This window comes from Gadus morhua, chromosome 5 (assembly GCF_902167405.1).
Source record: "Gadus morhua chromosome 5, gadMor3.0, whole genome shotgun sequence".
NCBI classification, from domain to species: domain Eukaryota; kingdom Metazoa; phylum Chordata; class Actinopteri; order Gadiformes; family Gadidae; genus Gadus; species Gadus morhua.
Window position 1 is genome coordinate 23,893,810 of NC_044052.1, and position 27,049 is coordinate 23,920,858.

The window sequence follows — 27,049 nt, forward strand, 5'->3', positions numbered from 1 at the left end:
CCACTCCTCTAGACCTACTCACTCTTCTAGACCTACTCACTCCTCTAGACCTACTCACTCCTCTAGACGCTCCCACTCCTCTGGACCTACTCACTCCTCTAGACGCTCCCACTCCTCTAGACCTACTCACTCCTCTAGACCTACTCACTCCTCTAGACGCTCCCACTCCTCTAGACCTACTCACTCCTCTAGACCGACTAACTCATCTAGACCCACCCACTCCTCTAGACCCACTCACTCCTCTAGACCTACTCACTCCTCTAGACCCACTCACTACTCTAGACCTACTCACTCCTCTAGACCTACTCACTCCTCTAGACCCACTCACTCCTCTAGACCTACTCACTACTCTAGACCTACTCACTCCTCTAGACCCACTCACTCCTCTAGACCTACTCACTCCTCTAGACCTACTCACTCCTCTAGACCCACTCACTCCTCTAGACCTACTCACTCCTCTAGACGTCTCACTCCCCTAGACCTAGTCACTCCTCTAGACGTCTCACTCCCCTAGACCTACTCACTCCTCTAGACCCACTCACTCCTCTAGACCCACTCACTCCTCTAGACCTACTCACTCCTCTAGACCTTCTCACTCCTCTAGACCTACTCACTCCTCTAGACCTACTCACTCCTCTAGACGTCTCACTCCCCTAGACCGTCTCACTCCTCTAGACCTACTCAGTCCTCTAGACGTCTCAATCCTCTAGCCGTACTCACTCCTCTAGACGTCTCACTCCTCTAGACGTCTCACTCCTCTAGACGTCTCACTCCTCCGGATGTCTCACTCCTCTGGACGTCTCACTCCTCTAGACCTACTCACTCGTCTAGTCGTCTCACTCCTCTAGACGTCTCACTCCCACCTCACTCCTCTAGGTGTCACACTCCTCTAGACCTACTCAATCCTCTAGACGTTTCACTCCCGTCTCACTCCTCTAGGCGTCTCACTCCTCTAGACGTCTCACTCCCACCTCACTCCTCTAGGCGTCTCACTCCTCTAGACCTACTCACTCCTCTAAACGTTTCACTCCCGTCTCACTCCTCTAGACGTCTCACTCCTCTAAACGTCTCACTCGTCTAGGCGTCTCACTCCTCTAGACGTCTCACTCCCACCTCACTCCTCTAGGCGTCTCACTCCTCTAGACCTACTCACTCCTCTAGACGTTTCACTCCCGTCTCACTCCTCTAGACGTCTCACTCCTCTAAACGTCGCACTCGTTTAGGCGTCTCACTCCTCTAGTCGTCTCACTCCCATCTCACTCCCTGCCTCAGCGTGACTAAAGAGGAGCGTGCCGTAGGAGACTGACCTAACCAGCTCCACCTGTCCTCCACCTTCTGCGCAGCTCTTCTGGAGCAGCCTCCGTCTCCCGCCACCTCCCCTGCGGCGGACGCCCACCTGGTGCCCACCAACCCTCTGTACCCCTCCAGCTGCCCCGGGACCCCCCCGGCCCTGGAGGAGTCCTGGAGACAGCCTGGTCCCCGTACCGCCGCTGGGGGAGCCAACCAAACCAAGGCCCCCCTGACAGGTGGGTGGTCCTCTCTGAGAGGGCCCTGGTGGGGGCACACTGCCGCCTGTGAACGCCACTCAGTACCCCCAGGGGTGGACTGGGAGACAGGATGAAGGCCACGTCTTAAATGTCCCCATAGATGCTAAACACACCATGTTCACCTCCAAGTCTATACCCAGTTTGATTATTATTAAATTCACTTTATTGATCCCAAAGGGGGGGACGTATCTTTATGGATCTGAGAAACAAAGGCTTTGTTGAAGTTTATCCAGACTCTTGTCTTCTCTCTTAGATCTGAAGTGGGCCCCTGAACCAGGCTCCAAGGGCCGGCTCAGGGAGGGGCCCAGCGGCATGGGGGCCCCCGGCAGCCTGGGGCCCCCCGGGAGCGTCCGGGAGCGGGGGGAGGGCAGAGACCACTCCTCAGACGAACTCAACAGCAAATTCCGCTCGCAGTGCCTCCACTCCTCGTCCTCCTCGTCCTCCTCCTCTTCGTCCTCGGCCTACGAGATGGCCCAGGGCCCCAGCAGCCCCGAGACGGAGACCACGCCCACCGGGGTCTCCCCCACGAGCCCCCTGCTGGCCCGCTCCCCCTCCACCAATCAGCCCTTCCCCCCGCCCGGCCACGCGCCCCTCCAGCACCCCCTGTCCCCCTCGGGGGCCCTGACCCTCCCCAAGCTGCGGACCCCCCTGGCCCCCAGGGACAGCGTCCAGCTGGGGAAGAAGCACTGCAGCCAGCCGCCCCCCGTCCTGGACCGGCTGCACCCCCTCAACGCCAGCCCCGCCCCCACAAGCCCCGCCTCCTCCTCCTCCACCCTCCACAGCACCGCCCCCCCCCCCTTCGCCCAGCTGGTGGAGGAGACGGACATCGACGACGGGACCCCCGACGCCATGGACGGGGTGGTGGAGGGGCCGGTGGCCCCGGAGCCGGCGTCCCCCGGCGGGGGGGCCCTCGCTGGGCCGGTCGAGGACCCGGAGCGGCGGGACGCGGAGGTCCTGAAGCCGCCCACCCCCCCTCTCCACCGGCTCCCCTCCTGGGTACGGTGGTCACATCTTTGTTATCCAGCGCTTACGGGTTTTTATCCTCAAATCCTCGCAGTACGACTCTGTGCATCATCAAAGGTGCGATGTACAAATGTGTTTTCGTACGCAGATTAAACTAGGAATGAACCTGCCCTGGCCTGACGCTGGTCTTCATGTGGCGCTCGTTTCTCGTTTCTTCCTCCTCAAAGCCTCAAAGTATCACAGTCGGCGTTCTTCTTCATTCAAAATGAATTGCATCAAATTTGGTACAATCGTGCTTTCCTTCAAACTGAAGGAGAAATAAAGCAGGGGCGACTTCTAAATGCGTCCACATGCAGCCCTTCCCTCTACTCCAACGCAGCGGGCAGAAGCAGGAGATATTAAAAGTGTTTTGTCCGTTGGCGAGCGCGATGATGGCAGAACCATAGCAGCGTCATCCGTTGGCATAGCGAATGTTCCAGTGATGTCACTCTGCGACTGCTTCCATTTCTGTTCTTCTGGTGCTGGTGAGAAACAGCAGCGGTGTGTAGCTCTGTGGTTCATGCCGTTATGTAACCTATCAACCCCCCCCCCCCCTGCAGGAGAGTCGTATCTACGCCGTGGCCAAGTCAGGGATGAGGGTATCGGAGGCCGTGCCTGCGGCCAGGGGGGCTGGGAGAGGTGAGCGTTTATCATGGGTGGATGGGCCGGCGGATCTCTGTTATGGAGCAATCCTGTGAACAGAATGCTGCCTGGCTTACAGGCACAGGCAGTTCATTTCCAGGGTTTGATCTTTGGTCTTTGAGTGTAGGTGTGTAGGTGTGTGTGTGTGTGTGTGTGTGGGGGGTTGTCTGTGTTTGCACAGGTTTTTGTGTGTGTGTGTGTGCGTGTGCGTGTGTTGTGTCATTCACCTGATGCTTAACTGACTGCGGTGGGTCCTATCTGTCTGTCATTCTTCCTATTGATGTCACTTCCTTTTCCCTTCGGGGCTTCACACACACACCTTGGCAGATGCACTGTGTATGTGTGTGTGTGTGTGTGTGTGTGTGTTCTCAGCAGAGGACTGAGGGAGGGTTGGTGGTGGTGGTGGTGGTGGTGGTGGTTTTTAATCAACGATGAAAGAGTGAAGGCACCGTATAATTACCAGCGTGTCTTCTGCCTCGCCGGCTGCGCGCTGCACGCTGCCTGCAGACTCCTGCGTGATGATTGGAGGGGGTTAAAGGATTGGGTTTCCTGTCTGCCAGGCGAAGAGACAGCAGGGGCTTTTAGTTGGGGATGATGATGTCATCGCTCGCTACCAGTCAGACGGTTCTCAGGCCTCTAGCTCCGCCTCTGGCAGACGTGTGGGGCGGAGACTGTTTTAAGATCAAAGCCTCGACCAGGCACGGCTTGGTTAGGGGGGAGATCAGATAGTGTTCATGAAAATGATGAGTAGAAATAAAAAATAAATTTGTGGGAATAGCCTAGACATGTGGTAAACAGTTTACGTGGAAATAATAAGTTTGTGTGTGTGTGTGTGTGTGTGTGTGTGTGTGTGTGTGTGTGTGTGTGTGTGTGTGTGTGTGTGTGTGTGTGTGTGTGTGTGTGTGTGTGTGTGTGTGTGTTGCAGGTCTCCAGTGCCCTGCCTCAGGGCCGTTCCCCCACCTCATCTACAAGAACATCAACGTCCCGGTGTTCACCACGCTGAAAGGGGTGAGTGCTCCACCCTTCAAGGGACGCTCCGGTCTATTGGGGAGTTGGATTTTGTTACAGACACTTTTTTGTAATCACTGTAAGAACAAATTGCAAAAAAAAAAAATCAAAACTTTGAACCCCCGATTCAACTTTAAATAGTAGTGTTGGTTCAGTAGTATCTCATCCTAGCAGCCTCTGTTGTGTACGGGGAATGGGTTAACCTAGTGATGGTTAGGGCTTGGCACTTCTATGAACATCCTTACCGTACCGACAGAGATATATTATTGTTTCTCTTTCTTCTGACGAATGGACTGATTGTGAGTCGCTTTGGATGAAAGCGTCTGATAAACGCCCTGACTGAACAAACTCTTCTGGGGCGACGGACCGATGGTGGGAAGGGGTTTCCCTATTTAGATGAATTTCTAAAATAATACTTTGACGAAAAAGTTTGACAAAGAGTGTCAACAACTGTCATGCAGGACGTGTGTTGCGGCACGGCCACGTGGTTCCCGCCGACATGTTAACGTCTTGTGTGTGTGTGTGCCGTGCATGTGTGCATGTGTGTATGTGTGTGTGTGTGTGTGTGTGTGTGTGTGTGTGTGTGTGCGTCAGAAAGCCACTCAGATCAGCAGCGTCCCGTTGGCCGACGAGGACTCGGGCTCGGAGGACGACAGCGGCTCCCTGGCCAGCCTGAGGACCTCGGCCCCGGGGCCCGACCGCAAGGGCAGCGGCCCTGGGAGCCCGCGCGCCGCCAAGAGAGGTGAGGAGGGGGGGGGGGGGGGGGGACTGATGGGAAGGGGGAGGTACTTATACGTTGCTTGGCAACAGTGTTGAGGAACTATATTTTTTTGGCGGGAGATGGAGGATGTGTGTTCAACAGAGCTGTGTGTTTATTCTGTGTTACCCGAGGTGGACTTCACTCACTGCTCTATAAAGGCAGGGAGTCACTGGAGGCGGGGCCTCACACTGGAGGCGGGGCCTCACCGTGACCTCAGACCAGCCTCTGGTTAACCAGCCTCCGGTAAACTCTGGTTAACCAGAGGCTGATGGCTCCTGGCCTCCCCCTCTCCTCACCCCTCCCTCATCCTCTCCTCACCCCTCCCCCTCTGTCCCTCCCCAGGGGTGTCCATGTCGTCGGTCGGCTCGGAGAGCGACTACGCCATCCCCCCCGATGCCCACTCCCTGGACAGCGACTACTCTGAGCCCGAGCTCAAGGTCCAGCGCACCTCGTCCTACTCCTGCGGGAGCAGCAGCGGGCCGGTGAGTGGAGCTGAGGGGAGGGGGAGGGGAGGGGGGAGGAGAGGAGGATGGGGAGGAGGGGGGGAGGAGGAGAGGAGGGGGGAGGAGGAGGAGAGGAGGAGGAGGAGGAGGAGGAGGAGGAGGAGGGGGAGGGGGGAAGGGGGAGGAGAGGGGAGGGGGGGAGGAGGAGAGGAGGAGGAGGAGGAGGAGGGGGGGAGGAGGAGAGGAGGGGGGAGGAGGAGGAGAGGAGGGGGGGACGAGGAGGAGGAGGAGGAGGGGGAGGAGGAGGAGGAGGGGGGGGGGGGGGGAGGGGGGAGAGCAACAGCCTCCCGGTGAGTAGAACTGGGGAGAGGAGGAGAAAAACAGAAATGGATTGGAGGAGTAGGGGTGAGGAAAACTGAAGCTGGGAGGAAGAGGAGAGTGGAGAAATTGAGCACCAGGAGGAAGATGAGTGATGGGGTAGAGCGGAGAGGAGCTGGTGATGATGAGGATGATGATGAAGGGTAGAGCGGTGGTGTTGAGGTATAGTCTGTGGACCGTGTGACGGTGCAGGAGGTGCTGGAGAAGTCGGGCTACCTCCTGAAGATGGGCAGTCAGATCAAGGCCTGGAAGAGGCGCTGGTTCATCCTCCGCAACGGAGAGATCCTCTACTACAAGTCTCCGGTGAGAAACGCACTCTCACACTCTCTCTGCCGCACACTCACTCTCACACTCTCTCTGTCGCACACTCACTCTCACACTCTCTCTGTCGCACACTCACTCTCACACTCTCTCTGTCACACTCTCACTCACACACTCTCTGTGTTCTTCGAGCAGGCATGGCTTGGTTAGGGTTTATATCAGATAGTTTTCATGAAAATACGAGTAGAAATAAAAAATAAATACGTGGGAATAGCCTAGACATGGGTTAAACTGTTTAAGTTGAAAAAATAAGTGTTTGTGTGTGTGTGTGTGTGTGTGTGTGTGTGTGTGTGTGTGTGTGTGTGTGTGTGTGTGTGTGTGTGTGTGTGTGTGTGTGTGTCTGCGTGTGCGTCTGTCCTCAGAGCGACGTGATCCGGAAGCCCCAGGGCCAGATGGAGCTGACCTCTTCCTGTCGGATCGCCCGCGGAGAGGGAGCTCAGACATTCCAGGTGAGCTGACGCACCCCCCCCCCGCTCCAGGTGAGCTGACGCGCGCGCGCGTGTGTGTGCGTGTGCGTGTGCGTGTGCGTGTGCGTGTGCGTGCGCGTGCGCGTGTGTGTGTGTGTGTGTGAAGAAGCTCTGCATTCCAGCGCCAGGGCTTAAGATGACATCAGGCCCTGGAATGTTCCTCTCTCTCTCTGTCTCTGTGTCTCTCTGTGGGTTTATCCAAACAGCTGATCTGATCTGCTCAGCCACGACCACGGTGAGGGTTGTGGTGATGAAGATGATGATGATGAAGGTTGTGGTGGTGATGTCTGGGATGGTGGGGGGATCATGGCGGTGGTGGTGGTGGTAGTCATGGCGTTGGTGTTGGTGGTGGAGGTGGTGCTGGTGGCGATGAGGATGATGAAGATTGTGTGTTCTCCTGGTTCTCAGCTGGTGACGGAGAAGAAGACGTTCTTCCTGACGGCCGACTCGCCCAACATCCTGGAGGAGTGGATCCGCGTGCTGCAGAACGTCCTGAAGGTCCAGGCCAGCGGGCCCGTCGCCGTGGAGACCGCCTCCAAGCCCGCCGCCAGGGGCTGGCTCACCAAGGTGTGTGTGTGTGTGTGTGTGTGTGTGTGTGTGTGTGTGTGTGTGTGTGTGTGTGTGTGTGTGTGTGTGTGTGTGTGTGTGTGCGTGTGCGTGTGCGCAATTAGTCTCTGACAGCTGATTGACAGCTTTGAGCTGGTTCAAGACCGGATCCGGCCCCCTCAGGCCCCGCCCCCTATGGCCCCGCCCCCCTCGGGGCCCCGGATGTGCAGGTCGGGTCCTGGCCTGGCGCCCTCCATGACCTCCATGACCTCTGTGACCCTGATTTACTGACGCATAGCTGTGATGACGATGATGAATGATCATGATGATGAGGTTCATCTTCATCATCATCACGTTTTTTTCAAAAGCCCCTTACGTCATGTTAGCGATATCATCCCCGCTCTCTATATTTATTTATTTGAAACATTTAATTTATTTATTCAGGATGCTTGTACCATCATTATCTAGTTGAGCCTCTCACCGGTCGTTTGGGGTCCATTAGGTCAGTATCTGTTTGTCAGTTGGCCGGGGTTCACCCGTTCCCCGCATCGCAGAGCTACGACGCAGCCAATGATTATCTCTAAGTAGACGGTGAACCTTCTAGTGATGCTTTGTATGTTTCTGTAGCCTTAAGTCTATTACCTCAATGGAAAGAGGACTTTTACTTTAGTTGTATTTATCCTGTGTAGCATCGTTGCTAATGTCATAGCTATTTAGGAGCTAACCGCTAGCGCAACCCGTCTGTTTCAGGTCAAACACGGACACTCCAAGCTGGTGTGGTGCTCTCTGGTCGGCAAGGTCTTCTACTACTACCGCAACCAGGACGACAAGGTTCATAAAACAAGCCCCCCTCTGCCCGAACACGCCCCGGTGCTCAGGGCTGACGACGTCATACGCCAACATACTGTCCAATGAAACACGCGCCAGGGATAATATCTGCTATTTACTGTTGAATCATTCTTGTAGATACGTTTCACCTGTGAGTGGGTTCAGCATCGGGCTGGAGTTCTGGTTGTGAGGCCAGAACCTTTGGTCTGTGACCAAACAGCCGAACCACTAGACTGCCTCCAGCTTCACACATCAGAGCCGTAGCGCCGTTCTGCCCGACAACGGGAATCACTGACACTGAGAACGAGGAACAGCTCCAGCACCACCGGACTGATCTGAGGGGCAGATCAGTCCGGTGAGGGTCAGCCCCCCCCCTCCTATCTGTACCCCATCCACTAACCCCCCCCCCCTCCTATCTGTACCCCAGCTCCCCCTGGGCCAGCTGCGGGTGCGGGACGCGGTGGTCCAGGAGGTGGACCGCTCCTGCGACTCCGACGAGGACTACGAGGCGGGGGCCCGGGGCCCTGGCCCCCGGGGGGCGGGGGGCCGGGGGTTCCTGTCCTCCCACTGCACCCTGGTGGTCCAGCCCTGGGAGCAGAGCCCCACCTACCTGCTCATCGGCACCAAGCAGGAGAAGGTACGGGGGAGGGGGGGGGGGGGGAGGTGGGGGTGGTGGAGGTGGTGTTGAATGAATATGGAAGGATATAGAAATGTAAAGAAAGAACTGGCAGCAAGTAAATTCTACAAAACCTAGCAGTGAGAGTTATGTCAAATAAACGCGGATCCCGATCTGTTGTTGTTTGGTTGGGCTCCACTTCCTGCTCCCGTGTCTTTGACTGTGGCTCTGGGTGTAGGCTTCTGCCCTGGCTCACACGTGTGTCCCCCCCCCCCCAGGACACGTGGCTGTACCACCTGACGGTGGCTGCGGGCAGCGGCGCCGGCCTCAAGGTGGGCACGGAGTACGAGCAGGTGATCGGAAAATTACTGGACGCAGAGGGAGACCCTGGTGAGTCCAGACCTCCATCTCTATCGCTCGCTCCCCTAGACCCAGCCACTAGCAATGGCTCTCGACCACACTGAATTCTTTACAGTGGGCGCAGTGGCTCTCTCTCTGTCTCTGTCTCTGTCTCTGTCTCTGTCTCTGTCTCTCTCTCTCTCTCTCTCTCTCTCTGTCTCTGTCTCTGTCTCTGTCTCTGTCTCTCTCTGTCTAACTGTCTCTCTCTGTCTCTGTCTCTGTCTCTGTCTCTGTCTCTCTCTGTCTAACTGTCTCTCTCTGTCTCTGTCTCTGTCTCTGTCTCTGTCTCTCTCTGTCTAACTGTCTCTCTGTCTAACTGTCTCTCTCTCTCTCTCTCTCTCTCTGTCCCTCTCTCTCTCTCTCTCTCTGTCCCTCTCTCTCTGTCTCTCTCTCTCTCTGTCTCTACACGCACACCGAGTCATCTGGTTTTAACCTCGTTTAGGTAATCAGCCGATCTCCTAACAGCCGCGGTTAAGGAACAGGTTTCAATGCGCCCGCTGCATCATACCAGCATCATGGATCAGTCCTCAACGACAGCCAGTAGCTCTGGTATGAGCGGACCAGCCGCAGTGGGAGTCAGCTCCTCTCCATGTCCCAGCAACAGCTGCGTTTATAGATCTGTTTCCAGGCACTAAAAAGAGCCCCGTAGAACGACTTTGTGATTATCATGGTTTGTAGGCACGGTGCTTAAATTAGACATCCACTGTAACCGTAGACCCTCATAGTTCAGACATAAGTAGTGTGGGTTGCGTTGGTAAATGAGTCAAGTTGTTATCTGAGGGCGACACATGCGGCGCAGGGCTAGTCGAGGCTCCTTCTGTTAGCATTTAGCCTAGCTATTTTGATCTGGGATGCTAATCCAGAATGCAGACGCTGTTTATGACTGATCTGCTGGGGAATGATTTTCAGATGCAGGGTCACTCCAGTATAACCAGATCTGTGTGTGTGTGTGTGTGTGTGTGTGTGTGTGTGTGTGTGTGTGTGTGTGTGTGTGTGTGTGTGTGTGTGTGTGTGTGTGTGTGTGTGTGTGTGTGTGTGTGTGTGTGTGTGTGTGTGTGCCCCCCCCCCCCCCCCCAGACTCGGTCCTGTGGGGCAGTGTGGCTCTGTGCTGCTCTCAGGAGGGTCTGCGCTGCTCTCTCACCACGCTGCCGTCCGACGCCCTCCAGACTGAGGCCCTGAAGCTCTTCAAGGTTACACACACGCCTACTACACACTGCAACTACACACTCCTACTGCACACTCCTACTGCACACTCCTACTACACACTGCTACTACACACTCCTACTACACACTCCTACTACACACTACTACTGCACACTCCAACTACACACACTCCTACTACACACTCCACTTCAATCCAACCACACACTCTTACTACACACTCCACCTAAACACTCTCCTTCATCCCTACTACACACTCCTACTACACACTCCTACTACACACTCCTACTACACACTCCTACTACACATTCCAACTACGCACTCTAACTACGCACTCTAACTACACACTCTAACTACACACTACTACTACACACTACTACTACACACTACTACTACACACTCCTACTACACACTCTAACTACACACTCCTACTACACACTCCTACTACACACTCCTACTACACACTCCTACTAAACACTCCTACTACACACTCCTACTGCACACTCCAACTACACACACTCCTACTACAAACGCCTACACACACTCCTGCTACACACCCCTACTACACACTTCAACTACACACTCCTACTACACACTCCACTTCAATCCAACCACACACTCTTACTACACACTCTTACTACACACTCCACCTACACACTCTCCTTCATCCCTACTACACTCCTACTACACACTCCTACTACACACTCCTACTACACACTCCTACTACACACTCCTACTACACATTCCAACTACGCACTCTAACTACACACTCCTACTACACACTCCTACTACACACTACTACTACACACTACTACTACACACTACTACTACTACAAACTCCCCTCGCGACTTCAACCCTTCCTACACACTCTTCATTCCTTGCTACAAACACCCTCTCCCCTTCAATCCCCTCTCTCGCTCCCCCTCTCGCTCCCCCTCTCGCTCTCTCTGTCTCCCCTGCCTCCACACACAGACTCTCTGTCCCTCTGGTTGTCCTCTGGATCTGTGTCCGGCCCACTCTCTCTCTCTCTCTCTATGATCTATAAATCATGTGGGAAAGGATCTGGTAACCAGAGGTCAGAGGTTAACTATGCCACTAGCACTGGGCAGTCATGGTCTCCCTCTCTACTCTGGCTTCTGTGTCTGTCTCTGTCTGTGTCTCACTCATTCACTCACTCACTGTATCACTGTATCACTCACTCACTCACTCACTCACTCACTCACTCACTCACTCACTCACTCTCTGACTGAGGCTCTGTTGAATGCTCTCTGCCCTCCAGAGGCCTCGGACACATCAAACACTCTGGGGGGGGGACCCCAGAGGGCCCCCCCCCCCAGGTCATTCAAACGTGTGGTGGAGGGAGAGAGAGAGAGAGAGAGAGAGAGAGGGGGATGAGTGGGAGAGGAGGAGGGGGAGGGAGGGAGAGAGAGGGATGAGATGGAGAGGAGGAGGGGGAGGGAGGGAGAGGGAGGGAGAGAGAGGGATGAGATGGAGAGGAGGAGGGGGGAGAGGGAGAGGGAGAGGGAGGGAGAGAGGGATGAGATGGAGAGGAGGAGGGGGGAGAGGGAGAGGGAGAGGGAGGGAGAGAGGGAGAGGGATGAGATGGAGAGGAGGAGGGGGGAGAGGGAGGGAGAGAGAGAGGGATGAGATGGAGAGGAGGAGGGGGGGGCTGATTATCAGCCCTGATCGGGTGCTAAACGCTCCCCCGGTTTACTAGGCGTGTGAAAGGAGGCGCCCCTTGTTTAATGGAGGAAGTAACTTGGGAGGTCAAGGCTTTGGGGGGGGGGGGGGGAGAAGGTTGGGAGGGAGGAGGAGGGAGGATAAAGGATGGAAGATGATCAGAGGAAGACGATGAACCTTGACCTTGAACCGAGGCTCCAGTTCCTCCGTCCCCTCTTCCTTTCTTCAGCTCCGTATCTAAGCTCTCTCCCCGCTCCGCTGGCCCGGAGCTCGGCTCTGTGGGGCTTTCTCTGTGGCCAGCCAGCCCTGAAACCCTCCACACAGACACTTAGAGGCAGCCAGGGAATGGAACCGGCAGTCTTTTCAAGTCCCGGCGGCGGCGGCGGCGCTTTGAAGCAGCCCTCCACTTTGTTCTCATGAGTCCGAAGCGTTCAGAAAGGCCGTCTTTGTCTCGGCTCGCCGCGAGTTATCGCTTTTCAGAAATAATGAGGTTTGCATTTTGCTTTCTTTGTCCTTTTTGAAAAACAACCAGACGGAAAAACGGGTCCTTTGTGCTAATTGCAGTGTAATGCATCTTTCTGGGAAGGATTTGGACGGCTTCAAAGTACCACTTAAGATAAATTGAATAACAAAACTCTTCTGCGCTGCGCGGCTTGTTGGTCAGGAGAGGATCTGCTGACCCCTGCTGGACGCGTGTTGAACTTCAGGTTCATTGAATCGATTGTTTTGTGTGAAGCAGAAAAAGTTTGCAGCAGAATACTTGGTATTTTTTATGGGATTTTGTGCCTTTATGGACAGAACAGTAGCTAGAAACAGAGAAGAAAAGACATGTAGCATTGGGCCAGCTGACGTTGGCGCACTAGAGAGTTTGGGAGATGTCTCCTTTACTTTATGGGCGTTTAGCAGACGCTTTTAGCAGACCCTTTTATCCAAAGCGACTTACAACGGTTCATACACACGTTCACACATCGACAGCGGAGTCGACCAGCAGGGCGAGTTAGGGTGAGCAAGTGAGCCCGCTCTACCTCCCGAGCCACTGGCACCCCTCCCCCCTGCTCCAGTATCCTCTTTAATACTGGTCCCCCCCCCCTTATCTCCCCAGTCCTGTCAACTCTTCATCAACGTCCTGGTGGAGTCTCCCTCCATCGACTACCACACCTCGCTGGCCCAGAATGCACTGCAGGTGTGCCTGACCCACCCGGAGCTCCAGAACGAGATGTACTGTCAGCTGATCAAGCAGACGCACCGACGCACGCCAAACAACTACTCCCTAACGCAGGTGAGACCTAACACTGGTTAACTAGTCCCTAACCAGGTCAGAGCCGCCGGATAACTAGTCCCTAACCAGGCCAGACCTAACGCTGGTTAACTACCCCTTAACCAGGTCAGAGCTAACCCCGGTTAACTAGTCCCTAACCAGGTCAGACCTAACGCCGGTTAACTAGTCCCTAACCAGGTCAGACCTAACGCTGGTTAACTAGTCCCTAACCAGGTCAGACCTAACGCCGGTTAACTAGTCCCTAACCAGGTCAGACCTAACGCCGGTTAACTAGTCCCTAACCAGGTCAGACCTAACGCCGGTTAACTAGTCCCTAACCAGGTCAGACCTAACGCTGGTTAACTAGTCCCTAACCAGGTCAGGCCCAACGCCGGTTAACTACCCCCTAACCAGGTCAGACCCAACGCCGGTTAACTACCCCCTAACCAGGTCAGACCTAACGCCGGTTAACTACCCCCTAACCAGGTCAGACCTAACGCCGGTTAAACCACTCCTAACCAGGTCAGACCTAACGACGGTTAAACCACTCCTAACCAGGTGAGACCTAACTCCGGTTAAACCACTCCTAACCAGGTCAGACCTAACTCCGGTTAAACCACTCCTAACCAGGTCAGACCTAACTCCGGTTAAACCACTCCTAACCAGGTCAGACCTAACGCCGGTTAAACCGTTCCTAACCAGGTCAGACCTAACTCCGGTTAAACCACTCCTAACCAGGTCAGACCTAACGCCGGTTAAACCATTCCTAACCAGGTCAGACCTAACGCCGGTTAAACCACTACTAACCCTACAGAGAGGCGCTCTGAGAGAGAGCAGTGAGTGACGTGAGACTCATGATGGAATAAAGTGTCAATAATGTAAAGTCTGAACTCGTTGTGGTCGGGATGTTGCACTCATTGACACGGTTTGTCTCTGAGAACATTACACAGAAAACAAACCGTTAAAACAAAGGGGATGATTTAGATCCTTTGGCATAATTCAGTTCCTTATAGCAAGCTTGAAAATCCTTCACAAATGCTCAGCTGAAAAAGCATCCATCTTGGCTAACACAAAGGACATAACCCTTAAGGTACGACCCTCAGCCGGCCGTCACTGTGGTTCTAACGTCACATCTCTCCATCTCCCTACAGTGCTGGCAGCTGCTCTCTCTGTGCGTCGCTCTATTCCTTCCCCAACAACACTTCCTGTGGTACCTGAGGCAGTACCTACAGCGCATCGCCGACCCCAAGTGAGTGTGAGTGTGTGTGTGTGTGTGTGTGTGTGTGTGTGTGTGTGTGTGTGTGTGTGTGTGTGTGTGTGTGTGTGTGTGTGTGTGTGTGTGTGTGTGTGTGTGTGTGCGCGTAACATTTATCCTTATATGTACGTGAACAAATAGAGCTGTAAATCATCTCGGCAAACCTCTGGCTTTATGTACTCATGTCTATTTGGAACCAGTGGAGTTAAGAGAGAACCAGTAACTCCTCAGACTCACGGCCCTTCCGATATCAGACAGAGTAGCGCCCCCTCCGTCCTAACCCCCCCCGGGACTCTGGCGCCCCCTGCAGGAGCGAGGTGGGGAAGTACGCCGTGTACTGCCAGCGGTCCCTGGAGCGCACGCTGAGCAGCGGGGAGCGCGAGGCCAAGCCCTCCCGCATGGAGATCGTGTCCATCCTGCTGAGGAACCCCTACCACCACTCGCTGCCCTTCAGCCTGCCCGTGCACTTCAGCAACCAGGCCTACCAGGTGAGGGTCAAGGGTCACTACACACACACACAACCCCTACCAGGTGAGGGTCGAGGGTCCCTACACACACACACACACACAACCCCTACCAGGTGAGGGTCGAGGGTCACTACACACACACACACACACACACAACCCCTACCAGGTGAGGGTCGAGGGTCACCCCACACACACACACACACAACCCTACGAGGTGAGGGTCAGGGGTCACCACACACACACACACACACACACACACACAACCCTACCAGGTGAGGGTCAAGGGTCACCCCACACGCACACACACACACAAACACACACACTCCGTCGTGTTCCGGACTCTTTGAGTTGGGTTCAATTTTTATTTTCTGCTATTTTCTGGAACTTGTTTCTTTGTCCCTTTCTTAATACATTTAATTTAGATGATTCTTTCTTATGCTGTTTCTTTCTTTCACCGTCTCCCTCTCTGTCCGACCATATACGTGGGTCATGATACCGGGTCGGGATACTAAGCCTCAACCTGTTCATGAAGTCCAAAAATCATACCCACTATATGTACAATTGTGAATAATCTAAACAACACAATAACAAAAATTACTTCCTTTCAAAAGTGCATCAAGTCTGGTTCAAGCTGAACCTTACCAAAGCAAAAAGACATCGCACTCACACACTTGACAAACAAATACACAAAGCCCATGTGAACAGTGTGTTCCTCACACATGTGGTCCATGACACACTCGACCAATCGGACTGATCATCACCACCCCTAGACTAGGTAGCCCCGCCCATTCTGCCGGTGATTTGATACGTTACGTACCGATACGTTTTTGCGGGAGCCAACCACAAAGCTGGCTTGGTGATTGGCTCCCGCAAAAAACGTATCGGAAGCAGAAAGAAATGTATTGCTCTTCTCCGGACCCTTGTACAGGACGAACTCAGACCGCCGGCAGAATGGGCGGGGCTACCCAGTCTAGGGGTGGACGGGATTGCGTCGCATGGGAAGACTCTTTGGCCCCGTTCACACGAAGCCGATTTCATGGCGAAACCGCAAAGGTCTTGTACGGTTCGGCCTTCCGTACACACGAAGCCGGCGAATCCGCTGACCGAAACCGCAAACTTCTGAAACAACCCTCGGAGGTGGTTTCAAATCTACCCGGTTTCGTTTTGGATTCGTGTGTACGGCTGAAACCGACTGAAACCGCAAACCATGACGTCATCGCCCCACCCCTCGACCTCCTAGCCAATGGCTCTTAAGCCCGCGGAGTCTCAGAAATCACATGCGAGCATGCGCATAAGGGCAGCCTTTATGCGCATGTTCGCCTCTTCTTCTTATCTAATTTCTTCTGGATTTCTGTACCAGAAGCAGCGCCCCTTATGGGCCTGGAATGTGTACTACAGCATTTCTACAGATCTACCCGGTTTCGCTTGGCTTCGTCTTTACGGAGATACTCTGAAACCGGATAGATCGAAACCGTAACGGTTTCGCCCGTTTCGGCTTCGTGTGAACGGGGCCTTTGGCTAACGCCGCGAGGGTGCTAACCATGTAGGCTAACCGACGTAGCTTTGATTCCCTTGTGCGGGTTTATGCTAAATGTTATTGAACTCTCTCCTCCAACCTGCTTTCCTGTGCGATATCGCCCGTGTTTTTATTCATATAATAATAAATTTACTATACAAAAAGTACAAAATGTAGATACATCGCGCTATCGGCTGGTTTAATACAGTGACCGAAGGGAAGCGACAGCAAGCAGCCAATCTACGGTCGATCTTGGTCTGGCAATAGCCAGGCTACACCCCCCCTCCCACCCCCCATAACCCCCCGGTGCCCCTGCCTCTCCGCAGGTGGTGGGCTTCGACGGCTCCACCACGGTGGAGGAGTTCCTGGGCCCGCTGAACCAGAGGGTGGGCCTCAGGAAGACCCAGCTCTCCGGCTTCGCCCTCTTCACCGACGACCCCTCCGGGAAGGACCTGGAGCACTGCCTGCAGCCGTCGGCCAAGGTGAGGGCCAGACCTAGGGCCGGGGTCTGACCCCCCTAGTACAGTCAGGTGTATGGTCCAATCAGAGCCTCTAACACATCCAGTCAGGTGTATGGTCCAATCAGAGCCCCTGACACATCTAGACAGGTGTATGGTCCAATCAGAGCCTCTGACACATCCAGTCAGGTGTATGGTCCAATCAGAGCCTCTAATGGTACGGCCACACCAACCGCGTTGCTCGCGTTAGGGGCGTTGAAAATCGGAGCTTGACCCGACGTCACTGGCAGAGAGTAGTGAGCTTGCACAGAAGCATACGGCCGACATCTTTCTTTTTTCTGGGTGGAAATAGTAACATAGTTACGCCATTAAATGCGTTTATGGAAACATTTCTAGCGAGAAATGTGCATTTTACTTTCATAATGTTCGCTCGGTGAATGTGAAGGATGTTTGGTTTGATAGTTATGACGAAGAGGGAACGCTCCGTTCACTTGCATGGACAGAGTCTCTGGTTGCTAAGCAACCTCAACGTCTTGGCGGACTGCTTCTCTCCTGATCAACACTGCGAATGCTGGAAACACACCAGACACACCATGTGAAGTTATTTAACCCGATTATTGTTATTTATATCCGAGATTATTTAATCTAACCTGATCTAAACTCTATCACCCAAACACGGCGGCGTTTGGGTTTCCTACCTCGGACTCCAGCGCAGCCACGGCCGACATTTTTCTTTATTCTGGGTGGAAATAGTTACATAGTTACGCCATTAAATGCGTTTATGGAAACATTTTTAGCGAGAAATGTGCATTTTACTTTCATAATGTTCGCTCAGTGAATGTGAAGGATGTTTGGTTTGATAGTTATGATGAAGAGGGAACGCTCCGTTCACTTGCATGGACATGGACTCATCTAGCTGCGTTGGCGCGTTGACGCGTTGGAAGCGTTGAACCACCACACACTGGTCAAGCGTCAGGTTAGGCGCGTTGCTCGCGTTGTCCAACGCGAGTAACGCGGTTGGTGTGGCCGCACTTTAACACATCCAGTCAGGTGCTTTGTCCACTCAGAGTCTCTGACTCATCAGGTCAGTGGAGGGGTCCACTCAGTCGAGACACAGTTGAAACCGTGCACGTTTCTAGGTCGGTTGCTGCGGTGTCTAGCGAAGCAAAGTTGAAGTAATTTAAACTTCCAAGTCATCTCTGCACCACCACCGCGGGAACCCAAGTAGACTTGCGTTTAGACAGCAGAGTCCGTTCACCATGACTATTTCTCCTTTTAGCAGAGAGGGTAATGCCAGTTTAATAGTTTAACAGTGTAACAGTGTAATATGGAGAAGACCTTTGAGACTGACTGGCTTAGGGCTGCTCTACAAATACAACGGGCCGACTTTTGTCGTACTCTGGGGAATTAATCACAAAGTTATTTTCCGTGCTGTTGTGTAGATCTGTGATGTCATCTCCAAATGGGAGCAGGCCCTGAAAGAACTGCATCCTGGGAAATATGAGGGGACGAGAATCGTTCGTCTGACGTACAAGAGCAGGTGAGGACTTAAACAAATACCCAAGGTGGGATTTAAACTCTTTACCTCAAAGCAAATTACAAGAAGGTTTCACAACACGCGTTGTTCTCTAAGCTCTTACAACTTACTTTCATTCTACTAAATTAGAATGTGATTAATAAATAAAATGAACAGTCTACAGTTAGAAACGTAGGTTTTTTTCCTTCAAGCTGGGCATCTTTACATTCAACATCCCATAATAACACACACAATGCATTGATATGATTAGATTTGATTATGGAATGGTTACCTAAACAGAAAGCTTCATTTCTTAACTACTCCTCCGCTAACGTGTCCGTGCCGGCAGGCTGTGTTTCCGAGCTCATGCCAAGGGCGAGACGGAGCGAGAGCGCCTCCTGCTGGCCTACCAGGTGAACGACGAGGTGCAGGGCGGACACTTCCCCGTCAGCAAGGAGCTGGCGCTGGAGGTGGCCGCGCTCATGGCTCAGGTCTGTAACGGGGCGGGACTCGGGTTACGGGGATCTGATAGGTAAAGGAAAACGGAGCTAATATCGAAATTGATTTTCTTCTTTTTTTTCGTTTAGGTCGAGCATGGGGACCTGGAGCGACCCACACCCCCCTCCTCCTCCTCCCCCCCCTCCCCCCCCTCCCCCGTCACACCCGGCTCCCCCTCCTCCAAGGCCCAGCTGGTTCTGCTGCAGATCATGGAGCGATTCTACCCCAAGCGCTACAAGCAGGACTGCACCTCAGACCAGCTCCGGTACACACACACACACACACACACACACAGACACACAGACACACACACACACACACACACACACACACACACACACACACACACACACACACACACACACACACACACACACACACCATGGCAGATGTTGGTCTGCATTGTTTCCTGGCGTTTCTGAACAGAGTAAACTTTGAGAGAGAACGTTTCAAATATCTTTCCTCTGATGCATTTTTATGACACGAAATCTGTTCTAAATGTACTTTTTTTGATCAATTTAATTTCATCAAATGTTTATTGTTCTTATCCCTGGGCTGGGCGTATTACTTTATTATGTGATTTGTTTCACAGCAGGCCTCAATCGGTTTTTCACACAGTATAATGTATAATCTTCATGTAATCTTCACAGTATAATGTATAAACTTCATGTCTTAAATCAGTGTGGGATGTGTAAGGGATATGTTAGGGATATGTTAGGGGTGGATGTGAAATGTTGTTCTTATGAATGTATTTAAAACAAGCAGCAGACCACAATCTTCAAACCTCCACCTCTTTGCCTTTGTTTTCTCATACTTATTTTACTTTATTTTATTATTTCATTTTAATGTATGACGATGTTTATTTGTGAAGCACTTGGAGTCTGCCTCGTGTATGAAAAGGGCCACGCCTTAAAGCGGTCCCTTCCTTTCCCGCTCTCCTCTCCCCAGGGAGTTGACAGAGCGGCTCGCGGCTAAGTGGTCGATGCTGCGCGGCAGAAGTGCGTCCGAGTGCGTGCGGATCTACCTCACGGTGGCCAGGAAGTGGACGCTGTTCGGGGCCAAGCTCTTCAGCGCCAAGGTACGAGTTGAAATGTTGTTAACTTTTATAAATGTGAGAAGGTGTTTGTCTTTTGTGTTTTTTAGACGACATTGCATCTTCGAGATTTCATTCTAAGAATTGAAATAGCTAAATGACATATAATACCATACATATAAAATACTAAATGTACAGTTGTATAAACGTACGGGCAACGAGAAAACAATTCAGTAGGGAGACAAACATTCCCCTTCAAAGTTAAATTGTACATCTACAAATAATTGTCTTTTTAAAACGAAAAAACAGGTCAAACATTCCTGAACCTCCTCGTCTCTCTGACTGTGAATGGTGCTGAAGCGGCTGTTGTCTGTTATTATGGATGGTGATGCACCGATGTATCGCTCGTAGACGCCTCGTAGACAGCCATCGCCTCGTAGACGACCATCGGCCGAACTGCAAATTAAAGGAGATGAACCGAGGGCAGCAGCCAACGTAATCTGTTGTCTCATCAGTTTTTAATCTGTGACAAAATATTTTGTCATCTTGAAGAAGGGTATATAAAAGGTTGTTTCACAAATGCAATTTGTGTGAGTTCAAATATTGTGTGATAAAGATTTGAAAGACTTTTAAAGTTGTTTTTTTTGAATAAGGATTCATTTGTCTCCCTGGCACATGGGGGGGAATTAATAACAACAAAAGCACCCTTGTTATTTTAACTGTGGGCATCCTCCTGGGTATGGTGCCTCCCTCCCCATGGCCTCATCCTGACCGTGCTGAGCTTTGTGTGTGCAGCCCGTGCCCCCGTCGCAGGCGGAGCAGAGCGAGGCCTGGCTGGCGGTGAGCGAGGATGGCCTCTTCGTGTTGGACCACACCATGGTGAGCTGGGTTCACCAGAGGAGATATCGTAATGTCACCTGCCGTATCCGTTGGTCTGGCGTTTAAACTGGAATAAACCCCCTTTTCATCATTTAACCTTTTTTTATATTCTTCTTTTAGCAGCTTCTTTTTTTGTTTAAAAAAGATTTGACGTTCTTTCATTTGATTAAAAAAAATGTGGACTATAAACGTGGAGTGGAGGGCTGGGATTCTGGGATTGTTGGTTTCTAAGCAGGCCACATCTACAGAGGTATGTGGAAGTACAGGTCTGAAATAAGTTTCCTTTCTTTGGAGACCAGAAAGAACCACAGAGAAGAAGCCAAAATCTCCGCCCTCTGATTGGACGGCCCTCACAGGGATTCTGCCACAACACAAACAAAATCCAGCTCTATCATTTTTGCCGGCCCCGTATTTTTCCTTAGTTTGGGGAAGGCCCTGTTTATGTCTTCCCAGTAATTCTTAGGGGAACCGTCACCATAAATCAGGGGAAATTATGTACACATCTTCACACTCAATTTGTTCTCTCCAGTTGAAAGAAACGTTGAAAGACCAAAAACCAAACTTCCCAAGTCTGTCATGTTCGATTACAGGCTAAGCGGATAAAACATACGCATGTGTCGTTTAAATGTAGTTTATGCCTTTTGTTACACCGTATTTTTCTTCTTCTTATCGTCCTTTATTTTCCTTTCCTTCGGCAGCACACGCTGGCCACCTACCCCTACCAGTCTGTCATTACCTTCGGCGGTTACCGTGACGACTTCATGGCGGTGGTGAGCCAGCAGAGGGAGCCAGGCGCGCCCAAGAAGAGCGTGGAGAAGCTGGTGTTCTCCCTGGCCAAGCCCAAGGTGAGCCCGACCTACTCCCCCCTCCTGTCCGTGCAGATGTGGAGCCAGAGGTTTCTGTCTGCCGGCCCTTGTAGTCTGATTTGATTATGGTAAAAAAATAATAAATTCTAGGGGGTGCCCAACAGACCAATGTTGGTGAAGGCAGTCTACCGCACGAACAACAAACTAAAAAATATTAACTGTAAAATAAAATGTACAACAGAGTACTATCATAGACAGAGTTTCAACATGGAGGCTTCTCACTGGAAAAAAACAGCGGTCAGAGAGGACGTCTGTGGTTCCTTAGTGGTCAAATAGTGCTGGTGTGGAGGGGGGGGGACAGAGTTTAGTTTAGTTTATTTGCTTATAGTTTCGTGGAGAGTCACCTTTGAATGCGTACCGTCTACCGTACAGTAAAAGGAGCAGCTTCAGCCCATGTGGCCATCGTCCAGCTGTAGTCCCCGGCCGGTCGTCGATGGGCATGCAGGTCAGAACGGGAGGGGTGAGGACAGAAGAGGGGGTGCAGCGTCAGCTCCACCTCCACGCGCGTGTCACAGGATATGCTTCCGAGCGCTAATGAGCCGAGCGGCTCGGCGTTCCGACGCCCCAACGGCCGCGTCTCGTTACCGCCGGCGGCTGCGCTAATAAGCCTCGTTCGGTTTGGTTTCGAGGCGCTTTCACGGCCGCACGGTTCGTAATAAAGCTCCTCCGGGCGGCGGCGGCGGTGTCAAATAAACCCCCGCTCGTATCGTAACCGGTGGAACCATTAACCCCAGCCCCCCCCCCCCCCCCCCCCCCCTCTGCTCTGTCATCAGATCCTGGAGTTGACTCTGCTCATGGCCAGCTACATCAACCACTGGAGCCCCGGGGGCCCCCCCCCCGCCCCCACGGGCCCCCAGTGGGACGGGGACAGCCGACACTTCCCCTGCATGACCTACACCACCAAGAGCCCCACGCTACTGTGAAGCCCCCCCCCCCCCCCGGCCCAGACAACCCCCCCCCCCCCCCCGCCCCTCCGACCCCCGGACAGGACAGGAGCCCCCCTGTAGGACTTTATGTAGTTTCAACGTATGTAAACGATGTCAATGGTACGTATGAAGAGTTCCTAACTTGGATATGGCCCAATGAGGACTGTATTTATTTTTATTTTCGGCGATGAAGCAGAAGGGTGGATCACTGTCTCCTCTCTTTTGCTTCTGAACCGAAGTGATTTGGTTTAAGAATAGAACAAAGGGGTGGCCCGGGACAGAGCAGGGTTTAAGAATGGAACAAAGGGGTGGCCCGGGACAGAGCAGGGTTTAAGAATAGAACAAAGGGGTGGCCCGGGACAGAGCAGGGTTTCCCCAGACGTACTTTTCATCTAATTTTGGCCTCGTCAAGATGAGGTGTTTTTTTTTTTATGCGAGGAAGGAGGAGATGGGAGCCCTGCTGTGTTTCTATACCACGGACGCGGAGCTACGGCGGATCTTCAGACTCAATCTGAATATTCTTCACTGGTGTGTGCTTGTGTACGCAGACCACCAGGTTAACTGTTGACCGAGGAAACAGGTTCTACATCTGTTCAGAAAGGGACCGGTGAATAGGATTCCTCTTAACGTGATCAATAGTATGTGTTAACTGGCTTTTTTTTTTTTTATCATCTTCAAATGAGTGCAATCCATAAAAGTACAATGATAAGTTGTACCAACTCGCGGTTGTAAGTACTCAGTCTAGACTATAAACTTAGTGGTACTATAAATCAATGTTTTTTTGTTTCCATAAAACTTGAGATATTTTTCGTCTGTTGAAGTACAGGCCATATGTTTGGACTGTCCAAGTCCTTTTTAAATAATGTTTTTTTACCCAGTGAAATGCTGGGGAGAATCAAAATACTGTCAGTTCTATAAAGAGCTTAAGGGGAATGCCAGATTTACTTAATGTTTACCAGAACATTCAATCATACTTAAGATAATGACAAGATGTTTGTCATTTTTGTCTTGAGTGTGGTGATTGTTTACTTTTCTAAGCTACAGATACTATAGATTCTAGCATTCAAGAACTGTTATTCTAATAACTAGATGCGACAGCAAAGAGAGACATATCAGCATCCACATTTAGCAGTCTTTACAATGACAATATTCCTGTTTTTATTATAGTTTGTTTTGTTCAAGGTACAGCGTTTAAAATTAAAAAATGATACAGGAACATTAGGATGAGCGGGAAATTATGTTTGAATGACTTAAACTGTTATTGGATCAAACCACTGTCTATTAAGTTATTTATTACGTTTGCCATTGTTTGTTTTAATCTTTTGAAATAATACAGAACTTTGACTGTCTTGTGCTACAGAGTGATTGAGGATCGGGGCATGTGTACGAACAACCCCAGTACGCATCAGGTGCACGAGTCCGGACGGCTGAATGAGGACTGTTGGTCTGTATGTTGTATGTTTTTGATCAATAAAATGAAATGGGTAGGATCATCAGTCGGTTTTAGTTTGGTCGATGCTGTTCTGCTTTTCTACTGCATTGTACACCTTGTTGAATTCAGACCTCTTGGTCATTAACTCATTATGGAGACCCAAGTCAGAATTAAATTAGTCTGGCCTTCATAACTGATGGATAGCAAGGATAGCCAGAGACATCATATTCACAGAGAATGTTAAAGATACATCAACCAGTGTTTTACTGTATCTCTTTAAATCTCTTCCTCAAACTATCTAAATATACTGTTAGCCAAAGAACTGGAAAATCCAGGACTAAAGTTGGCTTTGTTATAAGGATCGCCTTTTCTATTGCAAAGTGTAGTATTTGGGGGTAATTTGGTCTGCCCTTTCAACTTCAGCACGGTCTGATTTTTATGAATGGGAAGTTGCCAAAAACCTGCACAATGCGCAGGGCTGCCTCATATATCCCCGATCTCAATGGTTCCCAATAAAGTATAAATCATGTGGAAAGGGTCTGGTTATATACGCGCTCTCGCTTCGACGTAAACCTGGAGTTTCAAACCAGACCCTGCAGCAATATGTTCTGAAGATACCTGTTGAGCTGAGCTCCTCCACTGGCGTCACCGCCAGGCCAGCTGTCCTTTACAGCTGTGATGAACTCGTATGATGAAGCAGCTCTCTGGCCGTTCAGCCCGCTAACCCCCCAATCCCTCCAGAGCCGCGCGCTGATGGCTGTGGCGTGCTGATGGCTGTGGCCTGTTTACGGTAGCCTGTTGATGTGCGTGTTCTGTCTGGAGGACCACGCCGCTGCTCGGCGCATTGATTTGCTCTCCGCTTCCAGAGGGGTCACAGTAATGGCGTTCTGCTGCCAATCGCGCGCTGTAAATCGCTTGTTTTAAAGGCTTGTCCACAGCCTCCTCGTTCCAGAGCCTCTTGTATAAACCGAGCTGCTCATTTTAGGGCTCAGTGCTGACTTACCGGGGCCTTAATTGCTCATTGCTCCAAAAGTTATATATTTTTTATTAAAAAACATTGAGGAAAAGACGAGGTCTGGTCCAGAGTACCCGGGGGAACTATACGGACGTAGAGGACTATGAATCAACCTCGATGTTGGCAGGATTCCAATGCAGTGTTGCCAACACATTATTGGGTATCGGCCAATGAAGATGTAGGCCATTGTTTGGCTAAATATTGTAATCGTCAATGTGTTATCTGCAAGCAAGCAAATAGATAAATAAATCTATCGACAAGTCTGTAACTCTATGTCGTCTCTCAATGTGTTCTTCGCACATCTTTTTTTTTTTTTCACACTTTTTTACTTGGACGCAACAGTTTATGTGTGTTGGGCATGGAACAAGTTTTAACTGTTTGCCAATGTGCGATCTTAATCCATTATTTAACCTCAAGACCGTTTAAAATCTGATTAACCTGCATTAACTGATTAACTCTACCAGTAACCTGCATTATGGCCCTATACAACTCAAGTCGAAGCCTGTAAAATAATGCAATGCTACAAATGCTTTTATAACCTTAATCTATTTAACTACAGTGGATGCATGCCAGGTACAGAGCTAGTTTGGTCTACTTCGGGTCTATCAAGGTGTATAATTTAAGAGCTATTGAATCTCTCCATTGTGTTTTAAGCCTACGCATGCAGACTGTTGATCATTGTGTTACTTTCAGCGTTGCATCATTCTTGGTCGGAGGAATGCGTTAGTAAATTCAAGCAGCAGCAGTAAAAGCTTTGGGTAATTAGGACCATACAGGAGCCTTGCCGCCTAGCTCCTAGCTCTGGTCTCCTAGCACCTGGTCTCCTATCTCCTGGCGGACAGATATCGCTGCTACGCTCTCTGCAGGAGAAGAAACAAGAGATAAAGACCTTTTAATAACGACTTCGGAGAGGAATCGCACGTCTTCAAACAGCAACAGAAGGTGCAGTTCTGCGATTGTTTCCTCCGGAGTTGTCGGAGTTCACGTCAGGTTATTCTGCGCTCCACACTGGTGATAAACGAGAGGTTTTCTGTTCTGTGCAGTAGATACATCGGAACATGAAGACCACCAAGCCACGGAGTCTGGCCCGGGAGGCGTCTCACCAGATCATCGCCGGTGGTTCCGCAGGTGAGTGACAACATGTTAATATCATGTTAATACCGACATGTTTAATGATTACGTAACAGTCGCAAGTATATGCTAGGGCAGAATAACACCCGAACGGGGGGTGATATCTTGTCTTCAAGCCCATCAATAACAGATATCTTCGTCGAGAAGCGTCTGAAGTACATCAGATAATGTCAGCACAAACGTAAAGGTCTTTAAAACCAAAGAGCGCTTTAGCATGGGGCGCAGCGCTCCACCGGAAGGTCTCCCGTCACAGAAGGGGAACGTCTGCTCGGCTCGTTGGTTCCGCTTTAAAGTGAGATGGAAAACCTCAAGGTTAAACAGCCGATCGTTATCTGGCAAAGCGCCGAACGGCCTGCTCATAAGAGAGAAAATAACCTTTGGATAATAAAAATACAAATATCACGTCATTTATTGTAATTGTAATAAGTCATTATCCCTGTGGGTGGTTTAGTCAGAGTGCTACGATGCATCGCGTTCCTATACACGAATATGTATAATAACATCTAATTAGAGTTATATATTTATATGATCATGCAAAGAACTAATCCTGTCCATTGATGATAAAGTGTTTCTCATGTATTGCATTTGCGTATCATATGCACCCGTGGTTGTGGGTCCCAAGCGGTGCCTACATGCATCGGCATGTCGTGACCCGTTCAAAGTGTCTCACTTGTGTAAGCATAGAGAACGATGTGTTTAACCAGAGCTCGGGGTCGACTTTCCGCTGCTGCCTTGACAACCGAACAGCAATGATTAAAGAGAGGGTAGTGCACATGTCAACCGGTTCCCCGGCTTATTTGTGTGTGTGTGTGTGTGTGTGTGTGTGTGTGTGTGTGTGTGTGTGTGTGTGTGTGTGTGTGTGTGTGTGTGTGTGTGTGTGTGTGTGTGTGTGTCAGGTCGGTGCCCCCCCCCCCCCCCCCCCCCCCCACCCGACCACAGAAATTACTCACTCTCAAATTTACATTTCTACTAGGCGTAATCTACAACATTTTACCTTTTC

At 51.3% G+C, this 27,049-nt stretch overlaps 1 protein-coding gene across 1 annotated transcript in view; it reads left to right on the forward strand.

The window, feature by feature from the left end:
• plekhh1 (pleckstrin homology domain containing, family H (with MyTH4 domain) member 1) overlaps positions 1–23,967 on the forward strand; it is a 34,784-nt gene extending 10,817 nt beyond the window's left edge. Inside the window, exons 4-27 of the mRNA XM_030356054.1 lie at positions 1,307–1,526; positions 1,801–2,543; positions 3,110–3,188; positions 4,117–4,199; positions 4,794–4,941; positions 5,302–5,441; positions 5,973–6,083; positions 6,464–6,550; positions 6,977–7,135; positions 7,865–7,945; positions 8,370–8,579; positions 8,837–8,948; positions 10,035–10,147; positions 12,902–13,078; positions 14,209–14,306; positions 14,623–14,800; positions 16,622–16,777; positions 18,196–18,293; positions 18,619–18,760; positions 18,857–19,032; positions 19,716–19,845; positions 20,596–20,679; positions 21,378–21,524; positions 22,319–23,967. Coding sequence (XP_030211914.1) covers positions 1,307–1,526; positions 1,801–2,543; positions 3,110–3,188; positions 4,117–4,199; positions 4,794–4,941; positions 5,302–5,441; positions 5,973–6,083; positions 6,464–6,550; positions 6,977–7,135; positions 7,865–7,945; positions 8,370–8,579; positions 8,837–8,948; positions 10,035–10,147; positions 12,902–13,078; positions 14,209–14,306; positions 14,623–14,800; positions 16,622–16,777; positions 18,196–18,293; positions 18,619–18,760; positions 18,857–19,032; positions 19,716–19,845; positions 20,596–20,679; positions 21,378–21,524; positions 22,319–22,468 — 3,822 coding nt within the window. The 3' untranslated portion in view covers positions 22,469–23,967. The remainder of the gene's footprint in view (positions 1–1,306; positions 1,527–1,800; positions 2,544–3,109; positions 3,189–4,116; positions 4,200–4,793; positions 4,942–5,301; positions 5,442–5,972; positions 6,084–6,463; positions 6,551–6,976; positions 7,136–7,864; positions 7,946–8,369; positions 8,580–8,836; positions 8,949–10,034; positions 10,148–12,901; positions 13,079–14,208; positions 14,307–14,622; positions 14,801–16,621; positions 16,778–18,195; positions 18,294–18,618; positions 18,761–18,856; positions 19,033–19,715; positions 19,846–20,595; positions 20,680–21,377; positions 21,525–22,318) is intronic.
• The last annotated feature ends 3,082 nt before the right edge of the window (positions 23,968–27,049 follow it).